General features: G+C 42.6%; 1 protein-coding gene across 3 annotated transcripts in view; it reads right to left on the bottom strand.

Moving 5' to 3' along the window:
* Nucleotides 1-10,474, bottom strand: part of LOC129855424 (BMP/retinoic acid-inducible neural-specific protein 3-like) — a 110,863-nt gene extending 100,389 nt beyond the window's left edge. Inside the window, exons 1-3 of one of the 3 annotated variants that reach the window (XM_055923075.1) lie at nt 10,012-10,474; nt 9,797-9,853; nt 9,043-9,374 (exon numbers count right to left, since the gene is read on the bottom strand). In XM_055923075.1, coding sequence (XP_055779050.1) covers nt 9,043-9,320 — 278 coding nt within the window. In that variant the 5' untranslated portion in view covers nt 9,321-9,374; nt 9,797-9,853; nt 10,012-10,474. Of the gene's footprint in view, nt 1-9,042; nt 9,375-9,796 lie in introns of all 3 variants that reach the window. The other 2 variants (XM_055923076.1, XM_055923077.1) reach the window with 2 other exon arrangements.
* Nucleotides 10,475-19,727: the final 9,253 nt, after the last annotated feature.

Genomic DNA, 19,727 nt, shown 5'->3' on the forward strand with positions numbered 1-19,727 from the left:
TCTCTCTCAAACATACAATTTTTCAATTCCTCATCAATCCATGGGGATTTAAAAGTTTTACAGTCATTTTCTAAATGGTTGCATGCTTACAGTGGCTTGCGAAAGTATTCACCCACCTTGGGATATTTACTATTTTGTTGCCTTACAACCGGGAATTAAAATAGATTTTTGGGGAGTTTGTATCATTTGTACGCAACATGCCTTCCACTTTGAAGATTAAAAATATTTTTTATTGTGCAACAAACAAGATATAAGACACAAAAAAATAAAACTTGAGTGTGCATAACTTTTCACCCCCCAAAGTCAATACTTTGTAGAGCTACCTTTTGCAGCAATTACAGCTGCAAGTCTCTTGAGGTGTGTCTCTATAAACTTGGCATATCTAGCCACTGGGATTTTTGCCCATTCTTCAAAACTGCTCCAGCTCCTTCAAGTTGGATGGGATCCACTGGTGTACAGCAATCTTTAAGTCATACTACAAATTCTCAATTGGATTGAGGTCTGGGCTTTGACTAGACCATTTCAAGACATTTAAATGTTTCCCCTTAAACCACTTGAGTGTTGCTTTAGCAGTATGCTTAGGGTCATTGTCCTGCTGGAAGGTGAACCTCCGTCCCAGTCTAAAATCTTTGCAAGACTGAAACAGGTTTCCCTCAAGAATGTCTCTGTATTTAGTGCCATCCATCATTCCTTCAATTCTGAACATGAAAAACATCCCCACAGCATGATCCTGCCACCACCATGCTTCATTGTGGGGATAGTGTTCTCGGGGTGATGTGAGTTGTTGCGTTTGCGCCAGACATAGCCAAAAAGCTCAGAGAACCTTCTTCCATATGTTTGGGGAGTCTCCCACATGCCCACATCTCCCACAAACACCAAATGTGTTTGCGTATTTCTTTCTTAACCTGTTAAGGCTGGGGGCGCTGTTGTCACTATTTATGGTAATCATGTAATTTTTGAAACGGCTTCCTACAAAATTCTTGATCGTACAATATGCATATTATTATTATTATTGGATAGAAAACAGTCTATAGTTTCTATAGGAGTTGAAATTTTGTCTCTAAGTGGAACAGAACCCATTCTACAGCAATTTCCCTGACATGGAGTCAGATTTCAGAAATTTTGGCCACTGTTCTGGAGTCAGTTTTAAAGCCAATGTTATTTCTATGAGTATACGGACACTGCTTACGTCTTCCCCTGGATGCCTTTACGTGATGACGATTTGAATGGGGTCGATTGCGCAATCACAGGCACTATAAATTAAAAAACCCTGTAGCTAGTCAGTCTTTTCTTGCTACGTCATGCGCCTGGAGGACATCGACCCGCACTTGTTCCAAGCATTAGTGTAGGGAGTAATATTACTCTGGTCATGTTTCTACTCGTTATAGGAGTTAAAAACATCATAAGGTAGTTAATTTAAAGCGTTTTATAGCAATTTATATCCGTTTAGTGCGATTTTGGGACATTTATTTCTGAAACGCTGTGAATCGCTGGGCACGCTTCCAGTTCATCCCGAACGCAGTTGGCATTTCCACATGGCAAGAGGACAGCTTTCCACCAAAAGACGATTAGACCCAAGAAAGGATCCTTTGCCCAAGATACTGATGGAAGAACAGCTCAAAGTAGGACATTTTTATTATGATAAATCGTGTTTCTGTCGAAAAATGTTAGTGGCTTAGGACGCCATGTTTTTTGACGTAGCTTCGCTTGGCGCAAACTGTATTGAAAAGTAAGGATAATTTAAAAAATGTAATTCCGCGATTGTATTAAGAATTAAATTGTCTATCAATCGCTGTCCACCCTATATTTTTTTGTCACGTTTATGAGTATTTATGTATAAGAGTAGATCACTGTCTAATATGGCGCACCAACATTTTCTCACCAGCTGGGCTACTTTTGTCATTGTGTAACCATGATTTTGGTGGCTAAATATGCACATTTTCGAACAAACTGTATATGTATGTTGTAATGTGATGTTACAGGGGTGTCATCTGAAGAATTCTGAGAAGGTTAGTGAAAAAAATAATATATTTTGGCGATGTTTACGTTATCGCTCTCTTTGGCTAGAATCAATGCTGGCGTGCTATGTGCTATGTGCTATGCTAATATAACGATTTATTGTGTTTTCGCTGTAAGACACTTAGAAAATCTGAAATATTGTCTGTATTCACAGGATCTGTGTCTTTCGATTAGTGTATGCTGTGTATTTTTACGAAATGTTTGATGATTAGTAAGTAGGTAAACACGTTGCTCATAGTAATTATTCTAGTCCATTTGTGACGGTGGGTGCAATTGTAAACTATGCCATCTACCTGAAATATGCACATTTTTCTAACAAAACCTATCCTATACCATAAATATGTTATCAGACTGTCATCTGATGAGTTTTTTTCTTGGTTAGGGGCTATCAATATCTTAGTTTAGCCGAATTGGTGATAGCTACTGTTGTTGGTGGACAAAGTAAAGATGGTGGATTATGCTAATGTGTTTTTAGGTAATAGATTTACATCTTTACATATTGTGTCTTCCCTGTAAAACATTTTAAAAATCGGACATGTTGGCTGGATTCACAAGATCTGTGTCTTTCATTAGCTGTATTGGACTTTAATGTGTGAAAGTTAAATATTTTAAAAAAATATTTTTTTTGAATTTCGCGGCTCTGCCTTTTCAGTGGAATGTGGGGGGGGGGTGCCGCTAGCGGCACGCTCCTCCTAGACAGGTTAACCTGTTGAGGCTGGGGGCGCTGTTGTCACTATTTATGCTAATCGTGTAATTTTTGAAACGGCTTCCCACAAAATTCTTGATCGTACAATATGCATATTATTATTATTATTGGATAGAAAACAGTCTATAGTTTCTATAGGAGTTGAAATTTTGTCTCTAAGTGGAACAGAACCCATTCTACACCAATTTCCCTGACATGGAGTCAGATTTCAGAAATGTTGGCCCCTGATCTGGAGTCAGTTAAAAGGCCACAGTTATTGCTATGAGTATACGGACACTGCTTACGTCTTCCCCTGGATGCCTTTACGTGATGACGATTTGAATGGGGTCGATTGCGCGTTCACAGGCACTACAAATTAAAAAACCCTGTAGCTAGTCACTCTTTTGGAGCTGCGTCATGCGCGTGGAGGACACCGACCCGCACCTGTTCCAAGCATTAGTGTTGGGAGTAATCTTTCTCCGGTCATGTTAAGACTCGTTATAGGAGTTAAAAACATCATAAGGTAGTTAATTTAAAGCGTTTTATAGCAATTTATATCCGTTTAGTGCGATTTTGGGACATTTATTTCTGAAACGCTGTGAATCGCTGGGCACGCTTCCAGTTCATGCTGAACGCAGTTGGCATTTCCACATGGCAAGAGGACAGCTTTCCACCAAAAGACGATTAGACCCAAGAAAGGATCCTTTGCCCAAGATACTGATGGAAGAACAGCTCAAAGTAGGACATTTTTATTATGATAAATCGTGTTTCTGTCGAAAAATGTTAGTGGCTTAGGACGCCATGTTTTTTGACGTAGCTTCGCTTGGCGCAAACTGTATTGAAAAGTAAGGATAATTTAAAAAATGTAATTCCGCGATTGTATTAAGAATTAAATTGTCTATCAATCGCTGTCCACCCTATATTTTTTAGTCACGTTTATGAGTATTTATGTATACGAGTAGATCACTGTCTAATATGGCGCACGGACATTTTCTCACCAGCTGGGCTACTTTCCCCATTGTCTAACCATGATTTTGGTGGCTAAATATGCACATTTTCGAACAAACTGTATATGCATGTTGTAATGTGATGTTACAGGGGTGTCATCTGAAGAATTCTGAGAAGGTTAGTGAAAAAAATAATATATTTTGGCGATGTTGACGTTATCGCTCACTTTGGCTAGAATTAATGCTGGGGTAATGTTTGCATATGTGGTATGCTAATATAACGATTTATTGTGTTTTCGCTGTAAGACACTTAGAAAATCTGAAATATTGTCTGTATTCACAGGATCTGTGTCTTTCGATTAGTGTGTGCTGTGTATTTTTACGAAATGTTTGATGATTAGTAAGTAGGTAAACACGTTGCTCTATGTAGTTATTCTAGTCCATTTGTGACGGTGGGTGCAATTGTAACCTATGCCATCTACCTGAAATATGCACATTTTTCTAACAAAACCTATCCCATACCATAAATATGTTATCAGACTGTCATCTGATTAGTTTTTTTCTTGGTTAGGGGCTATAAATATCTTAGTTTAGCCGAATTGGTGATAGCTACTGGTGTTGGTGGACAAATAAAAGATGGTGGATTATGCTAATGTGTTTTTAGGTAATAGATGTACATCTTTACATATTGTGTCTTCCCTGTAAAACATTTTAAAAATCGGACATGTTGGCTCGATTCACAAGATCTGTGTCTTTCATTAGCTGTATTGGACTTTAATGTGTGAAAGTTAAATATTTAAAAAAAATATTTTTTTTGAATTTCGCGGCTCTGCCTTTTCAGTGGGGGTGGGGGGGGAGTGCCGCTAGCGGCACCCTCATCCTAGACAGGTTAAACAATGTCTTTTTTTCTGGCCACTCTTCCGTAAAGCCCAGCTCTGTGGAGTGTACGGTTTAAAGTTGTCTTATGGACAGATACTCCCATCTCCGCTGTGGAGCATTGCAGCTCCTTTAGGGTTATTGTCGGTGTCTTTGTTGCCTCTCTGATTAATACCCTCCTTGCCTGGACTGTGACTTTTGTTGGGCAGTCCTGTCTTGGCAGGTTTGTTGTGGTGCCATATTCTTTCCATTATTTAATAATGGATTTAATCATGCTCTGTGGGATGCTCAAAGTTTCTGATATTTTTTTTAACCCAACCCTGATCTGTAATTCTCCACAACTATGTCCCCGACCTGTTTGGAGAGCTCCTTGGTCTTCATGGTGCCACTTGCTTGGTGGTGCTCCTTGCTTAGTGGTGTTGCAGACACTGGGTGTCACGATCGCTGTCTTCAAACTCCCTGTCATAGATGAGTCAAGGCGCAGCGTGCATGTAATTCCACATCTTTTATTGAAGTGAAACCTTCACAAAAAACAGGTAAACAGAAACCGAACATGACGCAACCGTGGCGCACACAAACACACACAGAAAATAAATAATTACCCACAACATTAGGTGGGAAAAAGGCTGCCTAAGTATGATTCCCAATCAGAGACAATGATAGACAGCTGCCTCTGATTGGGAACCACACCCACCCAAATCACACCCTGACCTAACCAGATAGAGAAATAAAACGTCTCACTAAGTTCATGGCGTGACACTGGGGCCTTTCAGAACAGGTGTATATATACACTGAGATCATGTGACAGATCATGGTTAAATAAAGTCCACGTGTGTACAATCTAACTAATTATGTGACTTTTGAAGGCAATTGGTTGCACCAAATCTTATTTAGGAGCTTCATTGCAAAGTGGGTGAATACATATGCACGCACCACATTTCCGTTTGTTATTTTTTAAGAATGTTTTGAAACAAGTATTTTTTTTTCATTTCACTTGACCAATTTGGACTTTTTTGTGTATGTTCAATACATGAAATGCAAATTAAAATCCATTTAAATTACAGGTTGTAATGCAACAAAATAGGAAAAACGCCAAGGGGGTTGAATACTTTTGCAAGGCACTGTATTAGCAACTGGAATAATCAATTTCATAAATGTGTCAAGTGCAGTGCCTGTTTGCTCATCTTTACTCACCACGGACCAACATATATTCTTTAGTAACATAGGAATGCCTACAAAACTGTATGACCTCTTATTTACTATATTAGGCCCTGCGTTTGAAACTTTGGTTTTCCTAGATATGGTTACTATATTGTGATCACTACATCCGATGGATCTGGACCCTGCTTTCAAGCAAATTTCTGCAGCATTAGTAAAGATGTGATCAATTCATGTTGATGATTTCATTCCTGTGCTGTTTGTAACTACCCTGGTAGGTTGACTGAACCAGGATGCAGGCAGGTTGGTTGAACCAGGTTCAGGTTGAACCAGGTTCAGGTTGAACCAGGTTCAGGTTGAACCAGGTTCAGGTTGAACCAGGTTCAGGTTGAACCAGGTTCAGGTTGAACCAGGTTCAGGTTGAACCAGGTTCAGGTTGAACCAGGTTCAGGTTGAACCAGGTTCAGGTTGAACCAGGTTGCAGGCACTAATTACAGTTTGAAGCTTTTTCTTGAGTGGGCAGCTTGATGAAAGCCAATCAATATTTAAATCACCCAGAAAATATACCTCTCTGTTGATATCACACACTTTATCAAGCATTTCACACATATTACCTAGATGCTGACTGTTAGCACATGTTGGTCTATAGCAGCTTCCCACCCGAATGGGCTTTAGGTGAGGCAGATTAACCTGTAGCCATATTACTTCAACAGTATTTGACATGAGATCCTCTCTAATCTTTGCAGGAATGTGGTTCTGAATATAAAACAGCAACACCTCCACCATTGGCATATATATATATATTCTATAAATGTCATAACCTTGTATTGCCACCACTATATTGTCAGTAGATATTATCTAAGTGAGTTTCAGAGATAGTCAGAATATGAATGTCATCTGTTACTAGCAAATTATTGATTTCATGAACCTTGTTTTTTAAGCTACATATATTAATGTGAGCAATTCTGAGCACTTTTCTTCTGGGATGCTTACTTGCTTTCATTGCTTTACTGGGAAGCTCAGCAGCAGTAGATGTGCTCATGTTTTTTATGTTAGTGCAGGGTGAGCTGCTCACAGTGGACTTCCTCCTAGGGCACACCGGCTTAGTGCTAACAGTACATCTAGGCACATGATTACTGCATACAATAGCTGTAGGATCAGTAAAAGCATTCAGGGCAGTTAAAGGGACATATATTAGGTTACTTAAATTGTGCCTACTGACGCCCCGGTGTAATGTACAATTGCTGAAGCATTATGACAACTCGGCATCACAATGGTAGGCATTAGCTGATAATAATATCAACCCATTGCTTCTTGAAGAAAAAATACATAAATGCCTCATGAGTTTAGTTAAACTTTCATACCCCATCAGAACCCCAAATATAAGCTTGTTTTACTTCAATGTTTACAAACAAAGTAGATGTAAACAACCAGCCTACAAACATGGTGAAAACTAAAATGTTTATATCATGGATGGTCAGTCCTTGCATCCAATAGTGTAGTCTATGGATTTGAGAGTGGTTGCATTTCTCCAGCCACATATCGTAGCTCTTTACTGAAACTGTGGTAGGAGTAATAGTTTAATAGAGTAACTGTGTTATTATATGGTGCAATCCTCTAGTGAGTGAGTTACGTTTGTGCCATTAATATCAAGCAAGATTTCTGAAGTCGATGACAAAATTCTTAGTATTTCAAACAAAATGAATGATGTTGAAAGCAAAACATGAACCCCAAAGTACTGATAGTGAAACAAAATAGTTCAAGGAAATAATGCCTCTTCCTAACAAACATGGTTGTGTATCTAATTAAACAGCAATTACTCCCCAATTACACGCAATCCCTTCTTAGATCAACCAGAGTCAAGGTCACAATTAACCAGTGGATGGTCCGAATTAAAGTGTGGTGATATGTACACAAATAAAAGGAAATTAAATACAGTAGCTCTTGGTTAATTCTACCAATGTTGTACATTTGTATGGTATAGGAATTGGCATGTTTTGGCCGACAGTCACAAAGCTAATCTGTCACAGCAACAAAGTAATCCCTGCTCTCGACAAATATCCACAGCTACTACGCTATCCCTGGACTGGGTGAGGAATGTCATCAATAATATTCCATTCAAAGCTTTGGTCGATTCAGGGTGCCTTTATCTCACATTATATAGGCTCAACCACAAACATAACAACACAACAATGTGGATACAAAAGACAGATAATATAATATGTAAAAGCACATATTACATAGTAATATTCAACTCCTATGGTTAATTCAGAGTCTGTACTACTTCTTATCTTAAAATACCTATGTTTATGACATGAGAAGGGAGAGTTTATCCCCAATAAGGGATGAGAATCACTGAGGTGTTGCAATGCTAAGACACTATTCCTCTTTCACTTCCAGAGTCGGCAGAGGCACCAATGTTCTCTGCGCTAAGAGTCACCAGCAGGGGGGAGTAAGGCACTGAGACAGAGCGAGAGGGAGAGTTAACACTATCACACTCCTCTTGACTCCATTTCCCTGGTCCCACCTTAAAAAGGTCAGTGGAACACTGGAGAATATTCACGAGAGTGTGAGAGTGTAAGACAGAGAGTGTGTGTTGGGGAAGGTACACAGAGCCAGAGAACGGGGAGGGAGACAGAAAGACAGACGGATAAATATACTGATCAGATAGACAGAGAGATCAGAGTAACCAGCGCAGTGTTACATTCCCCATCTGTGCCTGGCCGTGTCACCTTAGCCGGCTGCCAAACACCAGTGTGTGTCAATTAGGACCCTTCAGTTGGTATCATCCACTATACTGTTCCAGCTATGCCATGCACAACAACATCACACTCAACACTATTCATATGACCTGGCACACGCACACACAATCGCACCTGGGACACATCGCACAAACACCCATGAACACGCCCTGCACCTGAATGGAAAAAAACAACTACAAACTATGGGTATGGACAGGAGACAAAGCGTACAGCACTCACTACATCAAACAACCCCAGTATTCAACCCCTGACCTTGTCAGTAGTCAGAGCAGTACATGTTATTGATAAAGGCCACTGGTTGTGAGGTACGATATATGAGGCTACTCTGTTAGACTTTGCAAACTGCCTCGCCCTTCCCATTATTTTGAAACTAGAGGTACATGCCAGCTTAGGTAGGTGCAAGGCTAAACCAATTTGTTTTGTAATACAAACATGCTGGCAATCTCACATGCAGCAATTTCACCTTTACTGGTATCTCTAAAGCATAGTGTCAATTTTACACTGAACCTTGCTGCTCAACAAACTCTCGATGATCTCACACATATATCACTTAACCTTGCAGCCATCTTTAATTAATCCCCTCAGCCAGACTCACCTGTATATTGTGTACTTGGTGGTGAATCCTTGCTGGTAGCGCTCCGTAAAGTCAGAAAACTCCTGGGAGTGATGAAAGGGCCCTTTGTCAGACAGGAGCCAGGCAAAGGGCCCCGTTGCATTGCTGGAGCCCCCTGCATCTGCAGCGGCCCCAACCCCAGTACGGCTGGCCCCCGCGGCCGCCGCCACTACCACCCAGCACTGGAGGAGGCTTAGAGTTGTACACTCCCATAGAACCATCAGAGCCGCCCGTCTAACAGTGATACACCGGCCACTCATGCTTCCCCCGCACCCGACGACTCTTCATTCTCCCCAAACTTCTCTCCCAGTGTCCTGGAGGAAAGAATGGAGACAGAAAGGATGGCTAGATGTTAGAGAGAGGGATGAGTGTGTGTTGGAATGAGAATAATAAACAGAGGCTAACACGTTGTCACTGCGTGTGTGTTTGTGTGTGATCTTAGTGAAATACTGTAGGTTCAGGAGCTTGTTATTTCTTGACCTTCTGCTTTACTGTAGTCTTCCTGCCATTTTTCAATAATCAAGTAGGCTTTTAAAATGATCTCCTTTTAAGATGATCTCCTGAATTACCACGATGCAATTTAAATACTTTAGTATAATGTGTACTGTAAATGTTCAATGTTTTCCCATCAATACACAGTCTAATAATTAGGTAAATAGCCTTTTCTACACAGGTGTCAAATTGACTGCATTTAATAGGCTATTGTATTTTCACACATTAGTAAATAATTGTTTACCTGATTCTGCAAGCTGTGTTGTACTAAGCTGATCACTGAAGTTGTTACAATGTCTCCCTGGTAGACCAGACGGTGAAGTTGTTATCAGCACAATGCACAGGAGAACGCGCATGAGATGGAGACCAAACGAGAAAAATCTATTTTCACTGGGTCAGATGCGCATACGCTATAAGGCCACGGAAAGTTGATGAATGAGCAAAGTGAGCGACATCTACCTGAATGGCTGGATCCCACTCTCACTGCATCATACCTCCAGTGGGTACCCTCGATGATGTATCCAAAGGAATCCAAAGGAAGGAGAAGGCAACACAGCGCACCAGACAGTCGAACAAGCGCGTGTCGCTCGTTCCACCGAAGGAAAACAAATTTCACCTTCTGCAGGTGAATCTTGTTTTTTTCCAGGGATAAAATAAGTTATTTATGATGTTCCATAGAATAAACAATGCATGCAAACCCTAATACCTGGTTGCTTTCTCCTCCTCATCAAAAAAAAGCCAAATGGTCCTCTTTTCTAATAGATTTTTACATTTGCTTGGAGAGACTCACTTGGAGCACTGTGCACTCGAGTCAGTGCAATGCTTTCTTATACTCCCGTCAGTGTAGTGGCATGCATCTGAGTGATATTCGCTTGCTTGCTCTCTAGCACTATTAAAATGTGAAAGTTATTCCTAAACCGAGCCTCCTCCACTCCCCATTGGCTGAAGCGAGATAAGAGAGGCATGGTTTAGGTCTGGCTGTATAACAGAACGGATGGTCAATGTACTTACCCAGACAAAAAATGTGAGTACCCAGAGAAAATATGTATGTACATATATGCGGGGGAATTAAAAATATATTTACATATATGTCCAGAATATATTGATTAAATGTATAACTTGAGCACATCACTGTATGTAAAAATATAAAAACATATATGTAAATTAAATATATTTTTGCACCACATGTATCATGCTGAATTGTAATGTTGAGTCTATTGACATCTGGTACCTTGGCATTAGGTTCCCAAAGTGGGATTTGCATGCAAAAGTAAAACATAACTATACAGCTATTGAGGCCACTTATGAAACATAGTAGTAATGTTTATTTCGAAAAGAGAAAAACGAACCAAGAACAAATTTCTCCCGAACTGTCAATCGCAATTTGAAATGTTCCTGAGCCAAGCCCCCAGCCACCTCAAACTGACAGAGCAGTCATTGCAATTTTGAATATTTTGCAGATGTCAGCGCCAAACATCTTTCTCATGGATAATGGCCTTTTATGTGATTATATAATCAGAAGATATTTTCTTCAACTGCCTGCAAACAAGTGTTTTTACCGAGCTATAGTAGGTAAAACAGCTAGTAAGCTAGCTACTCATTTAGTTTGACAACACAACATGCAGTGTGACTGACCAAGATAAGAATTGTTTTGGATATTAAAGCTCTGAGTTAATGACATGTAGCTATGTGTTAGATATCATTTAATTGCCAAAGCTAGCTAGTTAATGGTAAATGTTGCTTGCCAAGTGTCACGTGTGCCTCCTCTCCGGCCTCTAGGTCACCAGGCTGCTTGTTGTGGTGCACACCTGTCACCAATGTTGCGCATCATCCGACTTACCTGGACTCCATCACCTCCTTGATTACCTCCCCTATATGTGTCACTCCCTTTGGTTCCTTCCCCAGGCGTCATTGTTTCTGTTCCTGTGTCATGTCTGTGCGTTGTTCATGTTTCTTATTTTGTATTATGTTGTCTTTATTTATTAAAACACTCACTCCCTGAACTTGTTTCACAACTCTCAGTGCACATCGTTACAGAATGACGCCTCAACAAAGGGAAGCATCAGGGGGTGTGTTTTATTTTTTTTTGTTGGAGGTGATGTCGGGTCCGGGTGTCCGAACCGACAGGTTTCCATACCTCAGCGGGATTGTCAGGCTCCCATGCCTCAGCTGGTGAACAGGTTCCCGTGCCTCGACCGAGGCAACTGGGGAGGTCTCAGCCGGCTCATCAGGCTCTCCGGCCTCAGCCGGTTTGTCAGGTTTACTTATTTATTTTTATTTCACCTTTATTTAACCAGGTAATCTAGTTGAGAAGAAGTTCTCATTTACAACTGCGACCTGGCCAAGATAAAGCAAAGCAGTGCGACACAAACAACAACACAGAGCTACACATGGAATGAACAATCTTACAGTCAATAACACAATATAAAAAATAAAGTCTATATAGAGTGTGTTCAAATGGCGTGAGGAGGTAAGCAATAAATAGGCCATAGTAGCAAAATAATTACTATTTAGCAGATTAAGACTGGAGTGATAAATGAGCAGATGATGATGTGCAAGTAGAGATACTGGTGTGCAAAAGATCAGAAAAGTAAAAAAAAAAACAGTATGGGGATGAGGTAGTAAGATTGGGTGGGCTATTTACAGATGGACAGTGTACATCAGCAGCGATCAGTTAGCTGCTCAGATAGTGTAAAGGTCGTCCTCTTCGGACGAAGAGGAGGAGTAGGGATTGGACCAAAGCGCAGCGTGGAATTTTGACATAACGAAGTTTATTAAAGTAAAGACGAAAACCGAAAACACTTCAACAAACTGCAAAATAACAAAACGACGTAGACGGGGCATCACCGGGATAAGGAGCAGCACCGGGATAAGGGGCAGCTCCGGACTGAGGGACGGCAGGACTGAGGGACGGCAGCTCCGGACTGAGGGACGGCAGCTCCGGACTGAGGGACGGCAGCACCGGACTGGATGGCGGATCCTGACTGGCTGGCTCTGGCGGATCCTGACTGGCTGGCTCTGGCGGATCCTGGCTGGCTGGCTCTGGCGGATCCTGGCTGGCTGGCTCTGGCGGATTCTGGCTGGCTGGCTCTGGCTGGTCATGGCTGGATGACGGCTCTGGCTGGTCATGGCTGGATGACGGCTCTGGCTGGTCATGGCTGGATTACGGCTCTGGCTGGTCATGGCTGGATGACGGCTCTGGCTGGTCATGGCTGGATGACGGCTCTGGCTGGTCATGGCCGGATGACGGCTGTGGCTGGTCATGGCTGGATGACGGCTGTGGCTGATCCTGTCTGGCGGAAGGCTCTGGCTGATCCTGTCTGGCGGACGGCTTTGGCTGATGCGTGGTGCCGGAACTGGAGGCACTGGGCTGGAGCCACGCACCACAGGGAGAGTACGTGGAGGAGGAACAGGGCTCTGGAGACGCACTGGAAGCCTGGTGCGTGGTGTAGGCACTGGTGGTACTGGGCTGGAGCGAGGAGATGGCGCCGGAAATACCGGACCGTGCAGGCGTACTGGCTCCCTTGAGCACTGAGCCTGCCCAACCTTACCTGGTTGTATACTCCCCGTCGCCCGACCAGTGCGGGGAGGTGGAATAACCCGCACCGGGCTATGTAGGCGAACCGGGGACACCATGCGTAAGGCTGGTGCCATGTAAGCCGGCCCGAGGAGACGCACTGGTGGCCAGATGTGTAGAGCCGGCTTCATGGCACTTGGCTCAATGCTCAATCTGGCCCGGCCGATACGAGGAGCTGGTATGTACCGCACCGGGCTATGCACACGTACAGGAGACACCCTGCGCTCTACTGCGTAACACGGTGTCTGCCCGTACTCTCGCTCCCCACGGTAAGTACAGGGAGTAGACGCAGGTCTCCTACCTGACTTCACCACTCTCCCTTTTACCCCCCCCCCCCCAAGAAATTTTTGGGGTTTACTCACAGGCTTCCTTGCTAGTCGCGTACCCTCATAACTCCGGTTCCTCTCTCCGGTAGCCTCTGCTCTCCTAATCGCCTCCAGCTGTTCCCATGGGAGGCGATCTCTTCCAGCCATGATCTCCTCCCATGTGTAGCAACCCTTGCCGTCCAAAACATCCTCCCATGTCCACGAGTCCTGGTTTTTGTTCCGCTGTTGCTGGTTCCTCTCACGCTGCTTGATCCATGGTCGGTGGGTGGTTCTGTAATGGTCGTCGTCCTCCTCTTCGGACGAAGAGAAGGAGTAGGGATTGGACCAAAGCGCAGAGTGGAATTTTGACATAACGAAGTTTATTAAAGTAAAGACGAAAACCGAAAACACTTCAACAAACTACTAAATAACAAATCGACGTAGACAGACCTGAACATGGAACTTACATAAATACACGAAGAACTCACGAACAGGAACAGACTACATACACGAACGACAACGAAACAGTCCCGTGTGGTGATAACATACACAGACACGGAAGACAACCACCCACAAACAAACAGTGTGAACAGCCTACCTTTATATGGTTCTCAATCAGAGGAAAACGCCAAACACCTGTCCCTGATTGAGAACCATTTAAGGCTAATTACAAACGACCTAAACATAGAAACACATAACATAGAATGCCCACCCCTACTCACGTCCTGACCAACTAAACACATACAAAAATAACAGAAAACAGGTCAGGAACGTGACAGATAGCTGATGTTTAAAGTTTGTGAGGGAAATATAAATCTTCAGCTTCAGCAATTTTTGCAATTCATTTCAGTCACTGGCAGCCGAAAACTAGAAGGAAAGGCGGCCAAAGGAGGTGTTTGCTTTGGGGATGACCAGTGAGATATACCTGCTGGAGCGTGTGCTACGGGTGGGTGCTGTTATCATGACCAGTGAGCTGAGATAAGGAGGAGCTTTACTTAGCATAGACTTATAGATGACCTGGAGCCAGTGGGTCTGGCGACGAATATGTAGCGAGGGCCAGCCGACTAGAGCATACAGGTCGAAGTGGTGGATGGTATAAGGGGCTTTGGTAACAAAACGGATGGCACTGTGATAGACTGCATCCAGTTTGCTGAGTAGAGTATTGGAAGCTATTTTATAAATGACATCGCCAAAGTCGAGGATCGATAGGGTAGTCAGTTTTACTAGGGTCAGTTTGGCGGCGTGAGTGAAGGAGGCTTTGTTGCGGAATAGAAAGCCCATTTTAGATTTGATTTTGGATTGGAGATGTTTGATATGAGTCTGGAAGGAGAGTTTACAGTCTAGCCAGACACCTAGGTATGTGTAGTTGTCCACATATTCTAGGTCAGAACGTCCAGGGCAGTGATGCTAGTTGGGCAGGCGGGTGCGGGCAGCGAACGGTTGAAAAGCATGCATTTGGTTTTACTAGCGTTTAAGAGCAATTGGAGGCCACGGAAGGAGTGTTGTATGGCATTGAAGCTCGTTTGGAGGTTAGTTAACACAGTGTCCAAAGAAGGGCCAGATGTATACAGAATGGTATCATCTGCGTAGAGGTGGATCAGGGAATCACCCGCAGCAAGAGCGACATCATTGATATATACAGAGAAAAGAGTCGGCCCGAGAACTGAACCCTGTGGTACCCCCATATAGAGAATGCCAGAGGTCCGGATAACAGGCCCTCTGATTTGACACACTGAACTCTGTCTGCGAAGTAGTTGGTGAACCAGGCAAGGCAGTCATTTGAGAAACCAAGGCTATTGAGTCTGCCGTTAAGAATACTGTGATTGACAGAGTTGAAAGCCTTGGCCAGGTCGATGAAGACGGCTGCACAGTACTGTCTATTATCAATGGCGGTTATGTTATCGTTTAGTACCTTGAGCGTGGCTGAGGTGCACCCGTGACCAGCTCAGAAATCGGATTGCACAGCGGAGAAGGTACGGTGGGATCCAAAATGGTCAGTGATCTTTTTGTTAACCTGTTGGGGATGGGGGCGCTGTTTAGACTATTTATGCTAATGTGGCTAATTTTTTAAACGGCTTCCCACAAAATCCTTGATCGTACAATATGCATATTATTATTATTATTGGATAGAAAACAGTCTATAGTTTCTATAGGAGTTGAAATTTTGTCTCTAAGTGGAACAGAGCCCATTCTACAGCAATTTCCCTGACATGGAGTCAGATTTGAGAAACGTTGGCCACTTTTCTGAAGTCATTTAAACGGGCACTGTCGTTGCTATGACTATACGGACACTTCTTACGTCTTCCCCTGGATGCCTTTACGTGATGACGATTCCAACGGGCTCGATTGCTCGTTCACAGGCCCTACAAATGAAAAAAACCTTTAGCTAGCAAGTCTTTTCTTGCTGCGTAACGCGCGTGGAAGACACCGACCCTCTCCTGTTCCAAGCGTTAGTTTAGCCTGTTATATTTCTCCGGTCATCTTTTCACTCGTTATAGGAGTTACAAACATCACAAAGTAGTTAATTTAAAGCGTTTTATAGCAATTTATATCCGTTTAGTGCGATTTTGGGACATTTATTTTTGCAACGATGTGAAAAGTTGGGAACGCTTTTCAGTTCATCCCGAACGTAGTTGACATTTCCACATGGCAAGAGGACAGCTTTCCACCAAAAGACGATTTCTCCCAAGAAAGGATCCTTTGCCCAAGATACTGATGGAAGAACAGCTCAAGGTAGGACATTTTTATTATGATAAATCGTGTTTCTGTCGAAACATTTTAGTGGCTTAGGACGCCATGTTTTTTGACGTAGCTTCGCTTGGCGCAAACTGTATTGAAAAGTAAGGATAAATTAAAAAATGTAATAACGCAATTGTATTAAGAATTAAATTGTCTATCAATCCCTGTCCACCCTATATTTTTTAGTCACGTTTATGAGTATTTATGTATAAGAGTAGATCACTGTCTAAGTGGCGCAAGGACGTTTTCTTTACCAGCTTGTCTACATTTCACATTGTCTAACCATGATTTTGGTGGCTAAATATAAACATTTTCGATCAAACTGTATATGCATGTTGTAATGTGATGTTACAGGAGTGTCATCGGAAGAATTCTGAGAAGGTTAGTGAAAAAATTAATATCTTTTGGCGATGTTGACTTTTATCGCTCACTTTGGCTAGAATCAATGCTGGGCTGCTAATTGCTATGTGCTAAGCTAATATAACGATTTATTGTGTTTTCGCTGTAAGACACTTAGAAAATCTGAAATATTGTCTGTATTCACAGGATCTGTGTCTTTCGATTCGTGTATGCTGTGTATTTTTACGAAATGTTTGATGATTAGTAGTTAGGTAAACACGTTGCTCATTGTAATTATTCTAGTCCATTTGTGATGGTGGGTGCAATTGTAAACTATGCCATATACCTGAAATATGCACTTTTTTCTAACAAAACCTATCCCATACCATAAATATGTTATCAGACTGTCATCTAATGAGTTTTTTTGTTGGTTAGGGGCTATAAATATCTTAGTTTAGCCGAATTGGTGATGGCTACTGGTGTTGGTGGACAAATAAAAGATGGTGGATTATGCTAATGTGTTTTTAGGTAATAGATGTACATCTTTACATATTGTGTCTTCCCTGTAAAACATTTTAAAAATCGGAAATGTTGACTGGATTCATAAGATCTGTGTCTTTCATTAGCTGTATTGGACTTTAATGTGTGAAAGTTAAATATTTTAAAAAAATATTTTTTTTGAATTTCGCGGCACTGGTTTTTCAGTGGGGGGGGGGGGGGTGTGCCGCTAGCGCCACGCTGATCCTAGACAGGTTAACTTGGCTTTCGAAGACTTTAGAGAGGCAGGGCAGGATAGATATAGGTCTATAACAGTTTGGGTCTAGAGTGTCACCCCCTTTGAACAGGGGGATGACCGCAGCAGCTTTCTTTCCAATCTTTAGGGATCTCGGACGGATACGAAAGATAGGTTGAACAGACTGGTAATAGGGGTTGCAACAATGGCGGCGGATAGTTTTAGAAATAGAGGGTCCAGATTGTCTTGCCCAGCTGATTTGTACGGGTCCAGGTTTTGCAGCTTTTTCATAACATCTTCAATCTGGATTTGGCTGTAGTAGAACCTGGGGAGGCTCGGGCAAGTAGCTGCGGAGGGGGGAGGGGGGGGGGGGGCTGAGCAGTTGGCCGGGGCTGGGGTAGCCAGGAGGAAAGCATGGCCTGCCGTAGAGAAATGCTTATTGAAATTTTCGATAATCATGGATTTATCGGTGGTGACTGTGTTACCTAGCCTCAGAGCAGTGGGCAGCTGGTAGGAGGTGCTCTTGTTCTCCATGGACTTTACAGTGTCCCAGAACTTTCTGGAGTTAGAGCTACAGGATGCAGGTTTCTGTTTGAAAAAGCTAACCTTTTCTTTCCTGACTGACTGTGTGTATTGGTTCCTGACTTCCCTGAACAGTTGCGTATCGCAGGGACTATTCGATGCTATTACAGTCCGCCACAGGATGTTTTTGTGCTGGTCAAGGGACAGTCAGGTCTGGAGTGAAGCAAGGGCTATATCTGTTCTTAGTTCTACATTTTTTGAAAGGGGCATGCTTATTTAAGATGGTAAGTAAATTACTTTTAAAGAACGACCAGGCATCCTCGACTGACAGGATGAGGTCAATATCCTTCCAGGAAACCCGGGCCAGTTCAATTAGAAAGGCCTGCTCGCAGAAGTGTTTTAGGGAGCGTTTGACAGTGATGAGGGGTGGTCGTCTGACCGCAGACCCATAGCGGATGCAAGCAATGAGGCAGTGATCGCTGAGATCCTGATTCAAAACAGCAGAGGTGTATTTGAAGGGCAAGTTGGTCAGGATAATATCTATGAGGGTACCCATGTTTACTGATTTAGGGTTGTACCTGGTGGGTTCCTTGATGATTAGTGTGAGATTGAGGGCATCTAGCTTAGCTTGTAGGACTGCCGGGGTGTTAAGCATATCCCAGTTTAGGTCACCTAACAGAACGAACTCTGAAGATAGATGAGGGGCAATCAATTCACATATGGTGTCCAGGGCACAGCTGGGAGCCGAGGGGGGTCTATAACAGGCGGCAACGGGGAGAGACTTATTTTTGGAGAGATTCATTTTTAAAATTAGAAGCTCCAACTGTTTGGGCATAGACCTGGAAAGTATGACAGAACTTTGCAAGCCATCTCTGCAGTAGATTGCAACTCCTCCCCCTTTGGCAGTTCAATCGTGACGGAAAATGTTTTAGTTGGGTATGGAAATCTCAGAATTTTTGGTGGCCTCCTAAACCTGGATTCAGACACGGCAAGGACATTGGGGTTGGCAGAGTGTGCTAAAGCAGTGAGTAAAACAAACTTAGGGAGGAGGCTTCTGATGTTAACATGCATGAAACCAAGGCTTTTTCTATTACAGAAGTTAACAAATGAGAGTGCCTAGGGACACATAGGCAAAACACTCATTCCCTAAACTTGCTTCCTGACTCACAGCGCACATCATTACACCAAGCAATGTGTTGCTTGCTAGATATCTAGCTTTGTAGCGAGGGCTGGGTTTCTCTGACAACAATATAGCTAGAATAGGCTACTGTTGACTAAACCCCATTCCGTACAAAGTTGCGCAACCGGGGCATTGAAATGAGGCTGCATTGAAAACTAATGGGACTGTAGTGACTTTGGAGGCATCAAAATCCGGGGTGTGAACTTTTTTTCTATTCTAGCGTTGATTGACATGGTAATGGCCTGATAGTATTGAAGAAAATGGACCCCTCTGACGCTGTACGTAAAATTGTGACGTGACATACCATACAGCACGCATAATGCTACTCATTCTGTGTCATACAGTTTCTCTCCATCAGGTGTAGCACTTCTTTCACCGATTAAAAACAAGATAGGGACAGGGTATGGGGGGGATACCTGGTCAATTGTACAACTGAATGCATTGATTTTCTGAGTCATCACTGCAAGCCATCATAACTCTCAAAAGCCACGACAGTCACTGTTTATGTCTGAAGATACATTTGAAGTATGAAGTTTACATACACGTTGATCAAATACATTTAAACTTAGTTTTTCACAATTCCATACATTTAACACTAGTAAAAATTCCCTGTCTTAGGTCAGATAGGATCACCACTTTATTTTAAGAATGTGAAATTTCAGAATAATAGCAGAGATAATGATTTATTTCAGCTTTTATTTATTTCATCACATTCCCAGTGCGTCAGAAGTTTACATACACTCAGTTAGTATTTGGTAGCCTTGCCTTTAAATTGTTTAA

This window comes from Salvelinus fontinalis, chromosome 5 (genome assembly GCF_029448725.1).
Source record: "Salvelinus fontinalis isolate EN_2023a chromosome 5, ASM2944872v1, whole genome shotgun sequence".
Taxonomy (NCBI): domain Eukaryota; kingdom Metazoa; phylum Chordata; class Actinopteri; order Salmoniformes; family Salmonidae; genus Salvelinus; species Salvelinus fontinalis.